The sequence below is a fragment of the Phaethon aethereus genome (assembly GCF_964289735.1).
Source record: "Phaethon aethereus genome assembly, chromosome: 17".
Lineage (NCBI taxonomy): Eukaryota > Metazoa > Chordata > Aves > Phaethontiformes > Phaethontidae > Phaethon > Phaethon aethereus.
Genome location: NC_138593.1, coordinates 15,999,501 through 16,014,238, shown reverse-complemented (window position 1 = coordinate 16,014,238; position 14,738 = coordinate 15,999,501). Strand labels below are relative to the sequence as shown.

At 55.2% G+C, this 14,738-nt stretch overlaps 2 protein-coding genes across 2 annotated transcripts; one reads left to right on the top strand and one right to left on the bottom strand.

Moving 5' to 3' along the window:
* Positions 1 to 1,704: 1,704 nt before the first annotated feature.
* Positions 1,705 to 3,941, top strand: LOC309411208 (transmembrane protein 17B-like; the record flags this gene model as incomplete). Its single annotated transcript, XM_082007764.1, has 5 exons — positions 1,705 to 1,822; positions 2,148 to 2,251; positions 2,537 to 2,704; positions 3,106 to 3,360; positions 3,888 to 3,941. The coding sequence occupies 5 exons, from the start codon at positions 1,705 to 1,707 to the stop codon at positions 3,939 to 3,941; spliced, it is 699 nt and encodes a 232-aa protein (XP_081863890.1).
* Positions 3,942 to 4,232: 291 nt separating this feature from the next.
* Positions 4,233 to 14,578, bottom strand: P2RX6 (purinergic receptor P2X 6; the record flags this gene model as incomplete). The annotated part of the gene is given in 14 exon segments (XM_082007476.1): positions 4,233 to 4,271; positions 4,519 to 4,596; positions 5,383 to 5,456; positions 5,459 to 5,500; positions 5,503 to 5,530; positions 6,527 to 6,620; positions 7,137 to 7,246; positions 7,438 to 7,579; positions 8,371 to 8,451; positions 8,739 to 8,832; positions 9,549 to 9,624; positions 13,751 to 13,822; positions 14,034 to 14,184; positions 14,307 to 14,578. Coding segments are annotated over 14 exon segments (1,218 nt in total). The 5' UTR covers positions 14,444 to 14,578.
* Between the last annotated feature and the right edge of the window lie 160 nt (positions 14,579 to 14,738).

The window sequence follows — 14,738 nt, the reverse complement described above, 5'->3', positions numbered from 1 at the left end:
CTGTGGGCATTGTTCCTCTGCACCACTGTGGGATGGTGTTGGACCCAGGGCCCCTCATCCAGTGCCTCGGCAAATGCTTAACCAGGGGTGAGCATGTCCTGGAGCTGGGCAAGGCTGGGTTGTCTCCTCTGTCACCTCTCCAGGCAAATCTTGCAACCTCCCATGCCAGGATAGAAAGTTTCCAGCTCTTCTTAAGAAACCGCCTGTTCCCAACAGGAATGAGCACCATTAGCTAAACCCAGCTGGGGCACATGCAGCTTGTTAGTGATCCCCACCTGGATTGCTTCATCACATTTAACTTCACCAGATTGTCCAAGTATCTTCTAGGTTGCTCACCTGGATTGCCCACACAGACATGATGTCCCCAGACCCTGAGCTCTCCACCAGCTCCTGCTCCTCAAATGCTGGGCTTTGCCTGTCACCCTACCCACATCTCACCCTGTGTGCTGGCAGAACCCAGGGAGCCATGTGTTGGGCACAGTACACCTTCACTTTCCACACATCTGAGAACCCCTCTGGACATCTCATTGCGGCATTGCACCAGGTGACAGGTTTGGTTTTAGTTCCCTCAGGCCCTAAGCTTCATTTTAAAAAATCACTGCTCCTCACAAGGTAGTTTCCCAGACATAAAGTATGGCTTCACCCTTTATCTGTCCATCTCTGCCCTTGCACATTGCTTGGGTGAACAATGCCTCTTCGTGGACTGGCATTTACTCCTTGCTTTGCTCCTTCTTAGAGCCCCCATGGAGGTTGTGGCAACACAAATAACTTTGCCTTCTTCCTTTCCTGCAGTGGCACACTTGTCCCCCTGTCCCATGGGCTGGCTGCCCTTGTCTCAGCTAGAGCTGGTCTGAGCTGAATGGTGGTGGCAAATCATCTCCAGGCAAGTCTTCCCAGTGTCACTTCTGAGGTTGGGAGGTGTTTGGTGTTAGAGACTGTGGTTAAACACCTTCCCCAATGCAATGGAGACTATCTTCTCACCAACGGCATCTTCAGATGTCTTGTCCAGGCATGGCCAAATAGACCAGAAGGACCTTGTGGGCCTTTCTGCTCATAGAATCATAGACTCTTCGAGTTGGAAGGGACCTCTAAATGTTTAAACTCCAAACACTCTGCAGTGAGTAGGGACATCTTCAACTAGATCAGGTTGCTCAGAGCCCCGTCCAACCTGACCTGGGATGTTCCCAGGGATGGAGTCAGTGTTTCACAACCCTCATGGTGAAAAATGTCTTCCTTATATCTAATCTAAATCTACCCTCTTTTAGTTTAAAACCATCACCCCTTGTCCTATCGCTACAGGCCCTGCTAAAAAGTCTGTCCCCGTCTTTCTTATCAGCCCCTTTCGGTCCTGGCAGGCTGCAACTGGAGGCTCATCCATTGTCCTCCCTTAGCTCACTGTCCTTATAACAGGCCAATGCTTATATCAGGGTGTCTTTTTTCCACACTTGGTTAGATTTTCTGTCAAATCCCCTTTGCATAGGTTTATTTTTTTTTAAATCATAATGTAAGGACAGGGGAGTGGCTGGAGGCATTCCCAGGAGGGAATTTCCTTCCCCACATCCTCCTCCCGGCTCAGCAGCCCTGTCCCTGGGGAGCCAATGGCCGGGTGGCCCCGCGCATTAGCCTGACCTGTCATCCCGTTAATTACCTTCTGGCTAATCCCGCCTGAGCCGGGCTGGGGCGAGCAGGGCTCAGCTGCCAACCATGGCTGCGCACACCCCTCTGCCCCGCAACCTCCGCTGGAGCTTGGTGGCCTTCAGCAGCTCCCTCTTCACCAACAACAAGACGCGGGACAGCGGTGCTGCCCACACCTACCACCCAGGTACGGGCAGCAGGGCTGGGGGGCAAAAGGTTTTTTGGGGGTTGCTGTTGCTTCATCACTGCGAGCCTGCTCAGCACATCACCAAAGCACCTGGGTGGCTCTGAGCCAGGGGCACCCAAAGGGTCCCTGCACCCACCCACCCATGAGGGAGAGCAAAAATCAGTGCATTTGCTGCAAACAGCCCTTCCTGCTACGCAGCCGCCCCCGGGCGTGGCCGGGGCCGTAGCTCCCCTCTGCGAGCTGCAAGGCAGGGGCTTCCTCTGGGTGGCGAGACCCTGGGGGTGCTGAGCAGGCCTGCCCACCCCTGCCTGCCCACCCTGCCTAGCCCACGAGCTGCTGGCCAGCCTGCCTCTCCAGATGATGCTCTACTTCAACGTCTACTACTTCCCAGTCTGGTGCCTGGCTGAGGGGATGATGCTGCAGCTGAAGGTACCGTCCCGTGGGGCACGTGGTGGGGGGTGAGCCTGCTCCTGCCCAACCTCCCTGGGCAGGCAGGGGCCACACTGAGCCGGGGAGAGAGGAGCCTCTTCAAAATTAATGGGTCCCCACCCACATGAGCAAAATGCCCTGTCCTCCACCTGACAAGATTACTTGCCTCTGGCTCCCACAATGGGAATTGGGAGAACAACCACGGAACTTTCCAGGCAGGGAAGGTTAAACTGGGAGGGCAGAGTGGGCAGGGCTGGGCACCAGCACAGCTGGGAGCTGGCACAGCGTGAAGAGCTGGGCCTGGGGCTGGCTGGGATGAAGCTCTGCCCCCCGTTACAGTACCACCTGCTGCCTCAGTACTACCAGTTCCTGCTGGTCGCTGCCTTCCTCATCCTCTCGCTGGCTGAGGGCACCCGCCTCTACCTGGGCTACGTGGGGAACCTGCAGGAGAAGGTAAGCGCTGTCTCTGCCCTGACTGTAAGTCCCATGTTCCCAGTGAGGGACAGCCCTGCCAGGGAAGCGGTGGCTATGCTGGATGTCCCATCACTCAGCCGCCGAGTGCCTGTCGCTACCCGTTCCTCCCAGAGTCCTGCCTGCAGCTGCCCTGCGATGGAGTTGCAGGTGCAGGCAGGACCTGGAGGCAGTGGACGAAGGGCACCCACTCACTCTCCTGCTGCCTCTCTCCCTGTGCTGTGGGTGCTGGGCTTGGCAGCATCTAACTACATCTAGGCACAGCTCCACACAGCTGGGACGTCACCGGTACCTGGGTGCCAAGGCCAGCAGTGTGGCCGATGCAGGGAGCTCCTGGGGCAGAGAGAGTGACCCACCCCACCGATGGCCCTCTGCTCCCACAGGTGCCCGAGCTGGCCGGGTTCCTCCTCCTCTCCTTCCTGATCCAGCTCCCCCTCCTGCTCTTCCTGCTGACGGACAGCCACATCATCCGCCTGCCACTGGAGATGGCCGTGCACAGCCTTTTCCTGGCCTTCCTCATCGCCGAGATTGTGGCTGCCTTCCTTGCGCTGAAGACCATGACCAAGCAGCTAGCGGCACAGTTCTACCTGCAGCAGTTCAAGGAGGGCAGCAGGGGACAGCCAGGGCAGGGGGACACGGTGGGGCAGGCAGCTGGGGAGGGGTGGTGCTGCAGGACCCTTCCATCCCACACAGTCGGTAGCAGCAGGGAGCATTAAACAGTGCTCAGACCCCAACTGTGCCTCCACAGTTTTTGTGCAGCTTGTGGGGTTCCCAGAGCACCCCATAGGCACGGGCCCACGTTCCGGGGAGGTGGGAGCACAGGGTTCAGCATCTCCAAAATGTTCCGGCTCACCCTAGGGCTGCACCTATCCTCACTGAGCCCTGGCAGAAGCCCCTGCACCTCCCAGCAAGCAACTACCAGCCCAGGGCTGCACCCTTAAACCCTCCCCAAGTGCAGCCAAAGTGGGGCAGAGGGGTCAGCTCTGCTATTCCCAGGGGGGCTCCCAAGGATCGAGGTGGCTCCTGTGAAGCCATCCCAGCTGGAAGCATGCAGAGTGACACGAGGTACAAGAGTGGCACCACAAAATCTTCACAGCCAACAGACAGAGCAGAGCCACCTCCCGCTTTCTGAATAGCTTTATTTCATTGCACCCCTGTTTTTCAGAGGAAATCAAGGCCCACAGCCATCCGAAGCGTGAAGGAGTGCAAAGTGCTTTAAGCCTGTTATGCTGAGTAAGCAAGCTCTAGTTCCCACAGCAGCTCCGCAGCACAGCTCTGCTCAGTCACGGGCCGGTCAGTGCTGCGAGCTGCACATGGGAGGGTTTTGTGCTCCAGGAGCAAAGAACTTCTGCTGATGCAAAGGTTTCTCCAGGAAAGGCAGACCCTAACCCCAGCAGCACACACTTGGGCCAGGAGAACTGGGCCACCTCCACCTGGGCCACAGCCGTGGCGTCTACCTGGAGGTTGCTCCAGAGCAAAGGGTCCTTGTGGAGGAGCATTCACAATATTCCTAAGCTGCAGCCTCGGTCTTACCTTTAGGGGGTTTTGCCTGCAAAATGAACAGAGGCCTCTTAGTATACTAGAGACAAGGGGACAGCGCAGGCAGGTGGTCCTCTGCTGATGTGCTCACTCCCATGACATCAGATTCACTGTTTGAAACCCCTGCTCCAGTTGTGATTTGACAGCAGGCATTAGGAACAACTTTTTTATCCACCCAGTAGGATGGTGCAGCCCTGGGGCAGTTCACCAGGAGCTGGAGGATTTCCATCTTCAGAGGAAGATGTCCCCATCCTTACCTCCTCGAACTTCTCCTTCCAATAGAAGTCAGCTTTCGCATCCAGGTAGAGCAGAACCAGGTCACAGACCACCGTGGCCTGGAGACAGACAAATGCAGCAGGGTGGTCAGCGCTGAAACTTCCTGCAGGAGTGCCAGGCCCTCTGCCCTGGCTCCCACCAAGCCCTGCAGCTGGCTGCAGGCCAAACTCCAGCACCTGACCAGTGCTGAGGGCAGCGAGCCTGACCTGCCTCCAGCCCAGGCCACCCAGGCAGCTACACCAGGTCCTCTTTGACCTAACCTGCTCCCATTAGCTGCACAGGAGGTTAGAAATGATCATCTGGGCTGCATGGACACAGGGTGAGGGCTGGTCCAGCAGAGAGCCGCCGTCCAGCCACATAAGGGACTGGGATGAGCACGTCTGGGAGGAGAGGGGGCAGGTGTGGGAGTCCCAGCTCCCCGTTACTCTGCTGAAAGGGAAGAGCCACAGAAGTGCTCCACAAGGGGCTGCCCCATCTCAATGACCACAACGCCATATGTCCATGCTGGAGCCAGACATTGGCTCCCTTTAGAGCCAGGGGAGAAATGCAGAGAGGAGGTGCTCTCTCCTGCTGGCCAAGACAGCTGGAACAGACCAGCCAGCAACACCTCAGTGATGCACCTTCCCAGGGTCAACACAAACACCCAGCCTCCACGAGATGTGCCCCTGACAGTGCTCAGGATCCTTGATCCAGCAGTGTCATTACTACTAAAGATCACAAACGGGAAAATGGGAGCTAACACTCTGACAGACAACCCCCTCTCCTGGGCTGGCAAGGGAAACAACGGATGAGTGGCAAATCCCAACCCGTGGATTGGAGGAAAAGAGTGCATCTGGAGTACTCACAGCACCAAAGAACGCGATGCCAGTGGCGAAGCTCACAGCAGCAGGAATTATGCTGAACTTCCCAGCCTGGTGAGAACAGCAGGTGGAGAATGGTGAGAGGGCTGTGGGACAAGACCCGCTGGGCAGCGTGCTTAAAGCCAGGGAGGTGCTGGAGGAAACCAGGGTCATTTCTCCATGCCCAGCTGTAGGAACCTGACTGCTATTGCCTTGACTCAAAACCCCTTTGGCTGTCAAAAGAAGGGATTGAGGCAGCTTGTGACTCAGTGGCAGCAGTGGTTACTGTGACCCACCTACTCCTGCAGGCACGGCAGGAGCCTCTCTCTTGCTGCAGGACCCCAGCAGCTGCCACCCACAGAACTACATTCTGGCAAACAGCAAACATGGCCCTGATGTGATGTGTCCCCCTCTGCTCAAATCAACCTAGTATCTCTGAGGAAAGAGATTTTTGGGTTCCTGTCTCTCTCCCGGCTACTCTCTCCTGCTCCACACCTCCCGACCTGGTCTCACTGCACCCAGAAGTGGTGCACCCTGTCCTGCACAGCATGCTTCACCCTCTTCAGGCAAAAAGGCCACTGCTAAGCACAACAGACCAGCTGTGGACATCTCTCAGGATGGCAAGTCCTCTCAGCATAGGCACCATCTTGCAGCTGAATATTGAGTTTGTTGGTGATGCTGCACAGAGTAGCGTCAGCCACAATCATTCCCATGCCTTTTCTCCCTGAGGGTACAATTAATTAAGAAGGGATTAATTGTCCAGGTTCAGAAAAGTTCAGGTTGATCTTTGCCAGGGTGCTCCCACCATGAGACATTCAGAGATGCCCACAGGCCCTCTGCCCCAACAAGCCCACCTTGCCTACAGAGCCCAGCTCTTCACAACACCCAGGTCAGATCCTCAGCAAGGGAAATCTCCCTGCTTAGTGCATTACCAAGAAGTTTCTCTTCAAATGGGAGAGACCATTTTTTCTTGATTTGCTTGGAAAACTCTGGAAAGAGGTGAAGAGCTCACCAGGGTGGGGAGAAGCAATGCCAGCAGGAAGCCATGGGGCTTGCTGCAGGACAGAGCAGCAGGCAGTGGTGCATGCAGGCAGCCCCAGTGACAAGGCTGCCAGGATCATGCACGTGGGGTCTGCAGAGGAGACTGTACCTGGCCATGCACAGAGATGTCAAAGCGGATGCCATAGAGCTTCAGCAGGTTCCGGTACAGCCGCCGCTGGGAGTCCCAGTAGTAGGAGGCAGTTCTGCGGGAGACATTGGACGTGGCTCAGAAAGCCACAGCAGCTCTGCACAGGTAGTGAGGGAAGAGGGCTGCCAGTGCCGTACAATTGCTGGGGCTACCACATGCCTCTGCAGACCCTGTGTCCTCCAGCAGGCAGGGACATGGGCGATGCACATGGTGTCATGACTCACTAGCTTGGCATCAGCAGCAGGGCATCAGTGTCAGCTCAGCACCCAGCCCAGGGTCACTGGGAGCATGCAGCTCCCAGTCCATCCAGTTCAGGGTCAGCAGGGGCATGGACAGCCACATGTCCCTGCCCTCAGGCAGGTAAATGCCTTGTACAGCTCCAAACAGAACAGAGCTACAAGGTGCAGGAACTACCACGGCACCCCAATACTGACAGACCCTGCCACTGGGTTACCACGTCCCATTACCCCCGCTGCTCCTTTCAGAGCATCAGTAAGGAAAACTGAGACCTCAAATGATTGCCGTGTGCTCATCCCACAGACCCCTGCAGCCACTGTCCCAGCATCCTCACCTGAAATTGTACCTCCGGTCCTGCAGGCTGAAGGAGTACTGTGGCTGGCACTGGGCAGCAGGGTGATCCAGGTCGCAGTCCCACTCAATGCGAACTCCGATGCTCCCCCCCTGCAAAACACATTTTTATTCCAGGAGAAGCACGGGATCAGAGATTTGCTGAGTTTACTCTTCAGATGTTCACAAATCACACAGAGAGATCACACCATTCCCTTAGCATTTTGGGGGTCACTCCTGTCCCCTGCCCACACCCTTGGGGAATTTGGAGTCATCTTCCATACTTTAAAAGGAAAAGAAAATACCAGCAGTGCGAGGTCCCCAAAGGTCTCTCCAGCTGCCTCCACCATGTCACGGACACGGAAGATGGGGCAGGAGGGGCTGAAGAACGGATCGTACGTGCAGCTCTTGAAATAGGCAGGGTCATTGGTTTGCAAAGTATTGCACCTGAGACAGGAGAAAGGGAGCTGTCACGGGTGGAGTGGGGTGCGGGAGGTCAGGGAGCCCTGCTGCAGTGCTGGAAAGGAGACCCTCCTGCTGGAGTGGGACCACTAATGTTCCTGCTTCAGTGGGAGATAGTCATTGCCTCTCCTAAAGCCACATTCAGAGAGAGGGTGGAGGAAAACCAGCCCAGAGGAATCACATGTGGAGTTACCACCCTTTACAACACCTGCCATGGTCCTTCCCCTCCTCTCCTCCACCTCTGCCTTCGTGCTTCTCCTTTCTTCCCCAGCACCTAGCTCCCACCACTGTGAGATGTAATGACCCAGCTTGAGTTACCGCTCCAGGGTTGATAGCGGGGGCAGTTCAGCTGCCCCAAGCCATGCCTCCTGCCAGAATAAGGCAGCACAGTCAGCGTGCCTGGGGCTGTGGGGCCAGTGCAGCCCTTTTGCAGGGGCTAAAATGCAAAAGTATACAGGGTAAAATGAGACCTTGGGAATGAATGGCCTTGTCATGCTCCATTTGCAGTACTGTAGACAGGCTGGAGCACACCAGCCCCTCTATCTGGGCAGTCCCCATCCCGTTATTCTTATATCTGCAAACACATGTGCCGCCAAAGCGACTGGCGCTCTCCTGAAGACGCCATCCTGAACCGTAACTGCCTGAGCCACTGCCTGCCCTGGATGGCACATGGCTTCTTGGATGCCTCGGCTGCTGAGGCCCTAGGCAGACAAGCTCAGCGCAGAGCCTGGACTAAGTTGCATGCACAGCCCTGGCTGAAGGAGAGTCATACTTACTTGGAGAAGTTAAATTTGGTGAAGTGGATGGTATTTTTTATAAAAAGAGTGAAATTCTCTGCCTCAGCCAGAAGAGGTTTCCTAGAAAACAATGACCAACAAACTCAAATTTTGCACAGCAGCCAAGGCACATCCCCACTCCCCTCGCTCTGTGGTCTATTCCACAATCATAGGACTTTGGCTACAACAGACTGTTGCAAGAAACGCTCTTGTGTGAAGTTCTCTGGGCTTAAGTGACCAGTAGATCAAAGATCTCCCTGAACCTGGCTGCACCCCAGGCAAGTATGATCAGGCCCCCAGTTAGAGAGAGCACAGAGGGAAACAACCGAAGCTCTCAACACCTGCTGTCTCCTCACCCTGTGCTTTACCTGGGCAGGGTGTTATTCTCCACAGGACACCAGCCATAGATCTCACAGGTGGAATGGGTGGTGTTGAACATCACACATTTCCCAGTTTTTATCCCTGGAAATGAGACAATGTATATCGTTTACTATTGCTTTTTGTTGAAACGTCTTCTCTGCAGCTCCCCGCCTGGGATAACACCCTGGCCACTGGCTTGTTCTGGCCTCCTCAAAACCTGAGCCACAAAGACGACCCTGGGATCATCTTCAGTGTTTTCCCCACTCAAAAACTTCCCTGTGAAACCTCCCCTCGAGGCCGAATGACAGGGACAGTTTTACAAAGACAAGAAGCTGCTTGCTGCTGTCAGCACCCGTCTGTCCAGCACAGCCTCTCCTGGCCTGTGGCTGCTGAAGCCACCCGCTCCCCGGGTGGGAAAACAATTGCTTTGGCAACCAGCCTCCTAGATCTGCAATATCCTTTTCCAGCTGAACTCACATGAGCTGCTAATATTAATCAGTAAGAAATAAAGGCCAGGTTTTATTACAAAGGAAAACCTGCCAATCACACAGCACAGTGGTTTCATTTCCAGCAGCCAACACCAGAAACAAAGCATGCCTGTATTTGCTGTGACAGCGCCCAGTGCCCCCAGCACCTGCCCGTCCGGCCGTAGCAGGTCACTGTAAGGTTTTGCCAAGAATAAATGACTGGAGTGTACTTCTGTGCCCAGTTACAAAAAAGCACTGGACTTGGGCTATCAGGCACCTTTGTGGATCTGTTTGCTACCAAACATGAGGATTAAATGATTTTATGGGTTATTTTAGCAAAACACCCAGTACCGTTGCCACGAACCACTGGGTTTCCCACAGGACAGTCTGCATCTTCTGTGCACGTCACATCAAGAACAGAGGGGCTCTGAGAGAGAGAGAGAAGCGCCGTTCCTGCATTGCGCAGCCACCTGAGGCCACGTGGTCACTCACCCACATTTCTGCATGGCTGCTCCTGTTTCTCCAAGCACGTCCCAAACATTTACAGAAGACATCCACCAAGTCTAGAACCTGAGGCAGAGGAAGCCTCAGGAGCTAGCTCAGACATTTCGGCTAGGAGTGGGAACAAGCACAGTTGGGTTCAGGAGGGCCTTAATGGCAGAGTCCACTAAGCACCTTGTAAAGCACCACCACAGTTCCCCTGAGGAAGAGCCGAAGAAACCCTAAATACAGCATAACACAAGTTTTACAAGAGACACGGAAAGCTTCACCCTCACTCTGGACCCACCTGATGGCCAGGAGCAGCAAAAAGCTCCTATTCAAACAGAGACGTCAGCAGCTGGGTGAATATGAGTAATACTCTCCTCCAGCTACTCACAGTAGGAGGAGTCACCAGCCCATCAGAAACCCACCTCCACAAGCCCAGAGGGGCACAGAGGTCCCTGGGCAGGTGGGGAAACCCCTGCCTGGAGTCTGAAGAGGGGGTGGTCTGTCCAGGCCCTCCCAGGTCTGTCCCAGCACAGCCTCAGCCCCTTGTTTTGGGTATGAAACCCACCATAATAAGCCAAGAGGAGCAGCTCTGAAGCAGCTTTTGGCTGGGTGGAGGGATCACTGCCTAGGGGTATGGTAATCATTATGGGAGGCAGGAAAAGAAGATTTAGGGATTGCACAGGACACCTAGGGGATGGGATGTTTAGGGGAGGAAAAGGCACGGAAAAGGAGGCATCTAGGTGATCTGAGAAGGAACAAACATTGGAAAAATAGAGGGATAAAGGGATGCAAAGGACTGGTTGCACCTACAGAGCTGTCTGGTCACTATGCTGGTCTGTCCATGCCCTGCATCCCATCAGCACAGTCTGTCCTGTCTTCGGACTAAACTCCATTTCTAACTATTTTCCTGGGCAAGGGGCTCTATCCTGTACGCAGGTTGTGTGTATGGGGGTCTGAGTGCTAGCAGCTGGAGTGGGACCACTGGTCATCACAGGGGCCCATGCGCCAGCTACTGCGAGGGCAGGGGTGCAGCAAGAACGTGTGATTCACAGCAAATGCTGGGCCGGACAAGCCAGGGAGGTGGCCTGGGAGCAAAGCAAAGGGTACCTAAGGGCAAGCCTGCGGGACTACCAGAGGGACCAGGGAGTCCTGCTGGAGACGGGTGGCTTCCGGATTCATGCCCCTCACCCCCACTGATGGTACACTCATAGTATGCAGCACTCACCTGCAATGCTGTAATAAGCCCTTATGAGAGCACTTCGTCATCCTGGATCCAAATCAGATGTCAAGGATTTAGCCTCCAGAAGGACCCAGACAACAGATATTTGCAGATTCGTGTATCAGATTCCCAAGTCCAGATAACAAGACCCATGACAAGTGTCACCTGGGACACAGACACTTCTGGGTGTTCAGGGCATGCAAACTGCAAAGCTTGGGAGAAATTCAGGTATTGAGGTCTGTGGTGGTGTTGCAGAAAACCTAAAACCAGTCCAAGAAGGTTTCAACCTCCCCTACCACCTTTTAGTGGAAATAAGCCTTGAAGAAAAAAATCTGGCGGTGCTGGCATTCCCCACAGGCATGATCCAAACCAGGTAACATGTGTCACAAGTGCATTGTGAAAGAACCAAAGAGATATAGACTCAGTTAAAAGCCCTCATGGGGCCCTGGATCTGTGTTCCTAAAGCTCTCTAAACCATTGCTGCATCTTGGTTGTGTAAGGGTCTAAAAGCTTGGGAAAATTAGGAGTAACAAATTTTCTAGGAACCTATCCAAGAACTGCAGGTTTAGGGCAGGACAGGAATATGAGCACACCAGCCTTTAGAACAGGTTTCTTGACAAGCAGGTGAACTACTACATGTTTTTAGACGACATCCCCCAAGGTGCTCCCAGCAGAGCTCAAATGCTGCTCGGAGTTTGTAGCATTTGTGTTCCTGGGACAGGGGTGATTTCAGACAGGGGCAGCAAAGAGATGCTTGTCTTGACAGCAGAGATCTGTGCATAAGCACTAGGAACTTCCAGGCTAAAAGGTTTATATTTACTTTTTGTAGTCGCAAATATGTGGGTAGAGAATTACTTTATTCTTAATCTTATTGGAAACAATTGCCGATTTCCAGCCCTCAACAGCTATGCAGCCACGTGCCAGTGGCCAGGAAGCAAAATGAACCTTTTTGGAGAGCAAACCACTAGCAGCATCACATGTGAGCAAAGAAGGGTGAGGCTTCTCCCAAAACCTAACACCCCCTCAACCCCTTATGACACGGTCCTGTGTTGCTTGGGGCTGGGACCAGAGCTCCTCACATGCACATCCATCAGCAGCATCTGAACCTGTAAGAGCTGCAGCACAGCTGGATGTGCTAGAGGCCCTGATTTAAGTGAAATGGTCCCTTAGTCCCAGAGCTTGCATCTTGACAGAGTGGATGCACTGACTAATGCCTTCTGGCTCTAAGTCTATTTTGATCATCTTCACTAACCTTCAGAGTGCCTCACAAATAGAGGCAGAGGGTTTCCAACCACTCAAAGTATTGGAGATCAACATTGAAAGGTCTCCCTAAGAGATAAGTCACAGCTCAGCCACAGATTTGAGCTCAACACAGGCATCAGCTGCTAGATCCATCTGTCCTGTGTTCAGGTGCTGCCTCTGGCCCCAGCCAGACTTTTGTCTATCTTGCCAGCACAGAAGGCTTTGGTAATCGAGAATATTCAGGACTTCCTGCAAAGTCAAAAGCTGTCATTGCTAAATCCTCAAAGCTTTCTAAACGCGAAAGTCAACTACAGCCCTAAAGCCAGGAACTGAGAAACTACTGGAGAGCAGCACAGGGCTAAGGCTGCGACGGCACCCACACACACCGCGGCACTGTAATGGCACGTGTCCTTGACTTGCATGCTGCAAAAATAAGCATCCAGAGATGCCCATGACAGCCTGAGAGCAAGCCCTGAAATGCTCTATGGCACATGTCTTCTCCTGGAGATATTCCTGCAGCTACCAGTACTTTAGGAGTTCTCAACATTTTAAAGAGGGATCGTTAGTACTGTTTTCCCCAACCCAAAACTGGGGATGCTCCTCCTCTCCCGCAGCCTGTGGGCTGCATTTGGAGAGCAGCCCAGCCCAGCAGCCTGCAGCACAGGGCAAGCTGGGAAGCAGGATCAGGCTGGGCACGGCACAGCAGGCCACAGCAAAAGCCGAAGGGACCATTAGGACAAACAGTGCTTGGCTCTGGCACAAGGTGCCAGCAGTGACTTAGCTTAAAAGACATTTGCTCCTGTCTGCCAAGCAGGGTCCAGCTTGGGAGAGTTCAGTTGAGGAGCTGGCCTGAATCCAGCCTTAAAGCAAAGATTTCCCCCAGAGAACATATACCATTAAGTGTTGGTTGACTGGGAAACCGCCTAGACCTTGTGCTCTCTTCCTCCTAAAAATAGGACACTAAGATGGAGAGGATACTAGTCCTGCAGCAGAGTTATAAAGGAAACATGACACAGGTATCCACTGAGTATGTGTAAAAGCATCAGGAAAAATGGCAGAACAGAGGTAAAAGAATGGAGCAGCAAGTCAAGAAACCAAGAATATATGTCAGATTCAAGAAGGAACACAAGTAACAGAGGTATTAGCTGGGGATGGCAGTGCTGATGCCAGCTGTGCTGCAGAGATGGAATAGGAATGGGGCAACACATCTCAGCCTCCCCAGAGCGGCCCTTGTCCAAAGGCAGCAGAAAGCCTGGGAAGGTCACACTGTGACACCACACCTCAAGAAGCGCAGAGAGCTGGTGAGGCCCCAACAGACCTTGTCCCTCACCCTGGTCACCAGAAGTGATTCTGGCAAGACTGCTTTGCATACACATCTTGGTTCATGCAGGTATGACAGGACAAATACAAATGAGCAAGTAAGATCTATAAAGCAACGAGAACGAAAGGAATCAGTTTGGAATAAAAATCCGTTTTTCCGTTCTATCTGGTCTTGCACTGGGTTCTGCTGAGCTCCCGTACAGCTACAGAGCAGCAGCACCCACTGGCTTTATAAACCTAACCCCGCTGCAGCGCTGGGCGAAGAGCAGCGCAGCTCACGTACCTCGGGACAGGTGCCCTGGGCTTGCTTTGCTGTAGCGATGAAGTTGGTCACCAGGAAAAGCACGTTTTCTCCCTAGGAAGCAAGGAGGCAGCTTCAGCAGGGGACTCACACCGCCACACGCAGCAGCAGCAGAGCAAGCAACGAGGTTTTTTTTTTTCTGGCTTTGTGATTTACAACGCTAACGCCGCCTTCCCTTTCCCGCAGCGTTCTACCGCAGGTTTTGCCCACCAGTTCCCTCCCCCGGGGTGGCTGCCGCTCCGGCAGCGCGGGGGCCCGCCCGTACCTGCCGGGGCCGGCCGTAGTCCGCCGCGTCCCACAGCTGCCGGCCCCCGCCCCCCGCCGCGGTCACCGCCACCCCCTTCAGCTTGGTGACGACGGCGGCGCGGGGGGCAAGGTCGGTGTCCTGGTAGCCCTTCCGCACCAGCAGCACCCACCTGCGGAGGGGCGGGGGGGGAGGCGAGGCGTGCTGAGGGGATCCCCGGCCGCCCCACCGCCTCCGGGAGGGCCGGGCCCCGCGGAGCCGCCGGCTCGCCGCGGCGGGAGGGGATGGCCCTACCCCAGCAGGTAGCCCAGTACGCCGAGCTGGAGCAGGCGGTGGAGCAGCCCGACCCGCCGGTTCCGCGTCAGCGCGAACTTCGCCGTCTTGTAGTCGAGCAGGCCGCCGCACGGCCCGCCCGGCGCCGCGCCCGTCATGGCGGCTGGCGAGGGACTGCGGGCCCCCGGCCGGGCCCGCGCTTCCCGCCGCAGCCAACGCCCCGCCCCCTCGCAGCCTCGCCCCCTCGCAGCCTCGCCCCCTCGCAGCCTCGCCCCCTCGCAGCCTCGCCCCCTCGCAGCCTCGCCCCCTCGCAGCACCGCCCCCTCGCAGCACCGCCCCCTCGCAGCACCGCCCCCTCGCAGCACCGCCCCCTCGCAGCCTCGCCCCCTCGCAGCCTCGCCCCCTCGCAGCACCGCCCCCTCGCAGCACCGCCCCCTCGCAGCACCGCCCCCT